At 51.3% G+C, this 4,031-nt stretch overlaps 1 protein-coding gene across 1 annotated transcript; it reads left to right on the top strand.

Moving 5' to 3' along the window:
• Positions 1-910: 910 nt before the first annotated feature.
• Positions 911-3,485, top strand: LOC137450269 (gastrokine-1-like). Its single transcript, XM_068156624.1, has 7 exons — positions 911-937; positions 1,278-1,331; positions 1,827-1,985; positions 2,222-2,356; positions 2,560-2,670; positions 2,922-3,060; positions 3,264-3,485. The coding sequence occupies exons 1-7, from the start codon at positions 926-928 to the stop codon at positions 3,356-3,358; spliced, it is 705 nt and encodes a 234-aa protein (XP_068012725.1). The 5' UTR covers positions 911-925; the 3' UTR covers positions 3,359-3,485.
• The last annotated feature ends 546 nt before the right edge of the window (positions 3,486-4,031 follow it).

The raw sequence follows: 4,031 nt of genomic DNA on the forward strand, positions 1-4,031 counted from the left end.
TTTTCCTGCCCTTTTTCGTGCCCCTTGCTCCTCTCCCCCTCAGGCACCCAGCACCGCCTCAGCTCTGCCCTGCTGCTGCCATTGCCTGCTCTGTGCTCACTGCACCCAGCTCTTGCCTTCCCTCACAAGGGGCGAGGCCATAGCCAAACCTCCCTGGTTTCAGAACCTGATGCATTGCTGTTGCAGAGCCAGCTGGGACTCTTCACAGTGATCCCTGCCACAGACTCAGGAGAAGACAAGCTGCAAGCTAGCAGCTTGGCACAAACCTCAGGCATGCAAGAGCCTCCCTAGCACAGTGATCACCTCTGTCCTTGCAGCACCACAGAAATTCAGCTGGGGCAAGGGGAAACCAGTGTCTGGGGGCACCTAAAAGAACAAAAAGGCCTCCTGTGCCTGGCCCAGATCTGTAGAGTTTCATCCTGCACAGCCCCTTTAGGGTAAAGCCACTCTCAGAGCCAATGTTGTCTTTGGACCATAAGTTCTGCTTGGCCCTATGGTTACAGGGTAACACACAGGACATCCTGGAAAGCACAAGGGCTCTTGTTGGTTTTGCCTCCACCAAGGCTGTGGTGGGGGGTTGTATGCCCTGGGCTATCTCTGGTCTTAGGCTTTGATGTCAGTTTTCAAAAGTGATTAGTAGAGGTCAGAAAGTCACAACCAAACATAATCAATTGTTCCCTGCAAATGGATCCTTATCCAATAATTATCAGAATATGGCAGATCAAATTTGCAGAAGCACAGGCCCCATATTAATGAAGATTTTACAGCAGGAAATTATTATTGGTGAACAAGGGACGAGGATACAAATGACAGAATTATTTTAGTTCAACACTTGTTGCTGCCACATCTGAGTCTCACAACCTATATAAGGTGGGCAGGTCACAGCCTTCAATCCACCTGCACCAGCATCAGCTCTGCAGTCAAGATGAAGTGCACGGTGAGTATAGGTTGCTCTTCTTTCCTCTTCTCAACTACAACTTTGACTCCAGTCATTGCCTTTATCTCTCAGAAGTGCCTATGCCTTGGGGGAGAGGTTTCTCCTCAGAGACAGTAGCACAGAACCTGTGAACCTATCAGCACCTCCCGATTCAGCTCTGTAATCAACCTTCCATGTGTCTGCTCTGCATTAGTCTAGGGCAAGGCAAGGATGAGTCGCTTTAGGTGACTCCTGTCATTCCAACACGACAGCAAAAGAGGACCTTAAGAACTCACTGTGTGGTCAGGACAGCAAAAAGGCTCCAGGATCCTCATGCTTCTGGTTTCCATTTCTCTTTCAGATTCTGACTATCGTCCTCCTTGGCCTCTTCCTGGCTCCAGCCCTCGGAGTTTTTGTAAGTAGAGTGACCCAGCCACAGGCTGTGGTGGGAGAGGCTTTCAGTCCCTCATCCATTATGAGCCAAAGGGATTCTAATGTGAAGCTGGAAAAGGGCAATTTAGCAGACTTCAATGACAAAGTTTGCTCTCTGATGGGATGGCAGAAAGGGAGAGAGGCAAATCCAGTTGAAATGGAACTAATTGATTCCCACTGAGACCAGAGACAAACAGGCTATGGGACATTCTCTTGCTGAGATTGGTTCTGAATCCTGATCCAGCATCCTGCTGTTTACACCAGTTTCTCCTGACAGGAGTGGTTCTGGATCCTACACAACTTGAAGGGAGCAGCAGTTTCAGATTTTAAGAGCCTGGCTCACAGGCTGCTGCAATCCAGGAGAGCTGAAAGGGTCTTGCTTTGGATCACTCAGGATAGGATCAGGAGATGATTGGCTTTGGCCAGGAGCTTTGCCTTTGGGCCACAGTGCTTACCAAGTAAATGTGGCATCTTCCAGGTTGGGCAACAAACTGGACAGCAGGTGTTCCCTGGACAGCAGGGGTTCCCTGGACAGCAGGGGTTCCCTGGGCAGGACGTGTTCCCTGGGCAGAATGTGTTCCCCGGGCAGGATGTGTTCCCCGGAAGGCCGGTGTTCCCTGGGCAGAACTACCCTCAGGTACGGACTGGGAGCTCCTGATCCTCCCAACTCACTGCACTTGGAACCAAGACAAAGCACAGTGCTGGCAGCTGCTGACATCACAACGTGGCCCAGGGCACTCTGCACCAGTGCTGCTCTTGCTCTACTCCCTGCTTGCTGAGTATTCCTTACTTCTGTCCCCATCCCTCTGGGGGAAAGGGACCAAGTAAGCTGAAAGTCTGACAGTGCTGTGCAACTTTGTTTTCTCCATCCAGAATCCCAACCAGAACCAGCAAACCACAGTCATCGTGGGCACCCAGATCCTGACCATCAAAAGGCAACTGCGTGTGGCAGTTATCGACCAGAGGAGCACCCAGAGGCCATGGAAATCCATCTGGAACTACCAGACCGTGAGTGGCTCAGGGCTGGTCCAGCAAATGGACAAGGAGACCAGCTGCAGAATGCTGGGTGCACTCCAGGACTTGTTTCTTGCCACTTAGCATCCAGACTCCAACTTCTGGGGAAAAACTCTCCCCATTTCTTTCCTCGTCCATGCAGACTTTATTCCATCTTCTTTCCTTCAATCCTCACTTGTCACTGACTTCATTTGCAGGGTGTGATTGCAACCAAAGTGACATCAGAGGGAGTTTGCTACATTTCCACCATGGACAGGAGCCTGATGCCCACCTTTGATGCTCTGCCCAGACTGGCTGAACAGAACAGGGTAAGATTCCAGAGGAGGGCTTCCTTGGGAGCCTGTACAGTCCTGCAAAGGCATCTGAAGTCAGAGGCATGGCTGTTTCCACAGGCTTGACACCCAGAGTCCCAGAGTGACACAGCAGATGACAAGACAGTGCCCAGTAGAGCTGGGAGGGAAGCACCAAGCAGCGAGGCACCACTGCAGAAGCAGGGATATGCTTAGCAGGGAAGGGATGGAGGCACTGCACTTGCTGAGTGTTGTCATTTTGTGTTCAGCTCCTGCAGGTTCAAGGAAGACCTTCAAAGCAGGTCGTCTATGTCATCAAGAGGCCCATCCTCAACCTCCAGTCCTACGGCCAAGAGATCTCCACCCTGTGCAGTGGCCTCACAACCTACGAGACCTACGAAGTTTCTGGTGAGTGCAAGCAAAGGGACGGTGTCTGTGATGAGCCAGCAGCTCTTTTGCCTCGGGGGTGGTGCTCTTGGCCCTGCACACAGACACAAACCTTTCCTGTTTCTCCTGCAGCAATTCTTCAGAGCATTGCTGGCTGGGAGCAGATCAGGAGCAGGCTGTTGCATTCTGATATTTTCCTTTCTCTTCTTCTCTTCTTTTCCAAGGACCCCAATACACTGTCAATCAGGGATCATGCTCCAGACTCGATGCCCTCCACATTCTGGAGCTTGTCTACTGCCGTGGCAACAACAAGGTCTAAACACCTGACCTTGCTTCAACCAAGTGCAGCTGTTCCATCTGCTGCACCAGGCCAGCCCCGGTGCTGTTCCTGCTCCCTGGCATCTCCTCCTTTGGCAGTTTCCTTCCCCACCATTCAGATGCTCAGTTGTGACCATACCTTTCCAATAAAGTCCTCTAGCATGCATTAACTCTGGCTTCTCTGCCATTGCTTTATCCTTTATCATCTGGAGTGTATCTGCTGTACCCCTTTGCAGCCCTCCAAATGTGCATTTCAAGGTCTGCTCTGGAATCAGGCCACAGCTGCAGGGATCAGGGCAAGCATCACTGTGGGCAGCTGACAAAGATGGTTCATGGAGCTGAGACTTCCCTTCCCTTTTCCAGGGAATGGAGACCTCATGGCTCAAATCTTGACTCATGTGGCATGGAAAGGAGAAAGAAACAGAGAGGATGCTAGGAGCTGGCCTTCCTTATTGCATGGGGAGGCTAATCTGTAAGATTCACAGAATTGTTCTGTTCCTAAAATAGAGGCCTCCATTTTAGCCAGAGCATGGTGAGGAGTGGCCAGAGACATCACACTGAACACCAGAAAAGTAGCCAGGCAACAACTTTCAGTGTCTGTCATGTCGTACTGGTCCCCAGAGGCTTCACTCTGTGGCACTCTGAAAGGATGCAGGGTTCAGTGAGGCAGCCCT

Source organism: Melanerpes formicivorus, unplaced genomic scaffold (genome assembly GCF_026170545.1).
Source record: "Melanerpes formicivorus ecotype bairdi unplaced genomic scaffold, bMelFor1.0.p_v2 SCAF_34, whole genome shotgun sequence".
NCBI lineage: Eukaryota > Metazoa > Chordata > Aves > Piciformes > Picidae > Melanerpes > Melanerpes formicivorus.

Bases quoted from the DNA above. Each gene is read 5' to 3' on its own strand.
- LOC137450269 (XM_068156624.1), top strand. The intron at 1,332-1,826 runs GTAAGTAGAGTG...GGCATCTTCCAG, and splicing joins CTCCAGCCCTCGGAGTTTTT to GTTGGGCAACAAACTGGACA. The intron at 2,357-2,559 runs GTGAGTGGCTCA...CTTCATTTGCAG, and splicing joins CCATCTGGAACTACCAGACC to GGTGTGATTGCAACCAAAGT.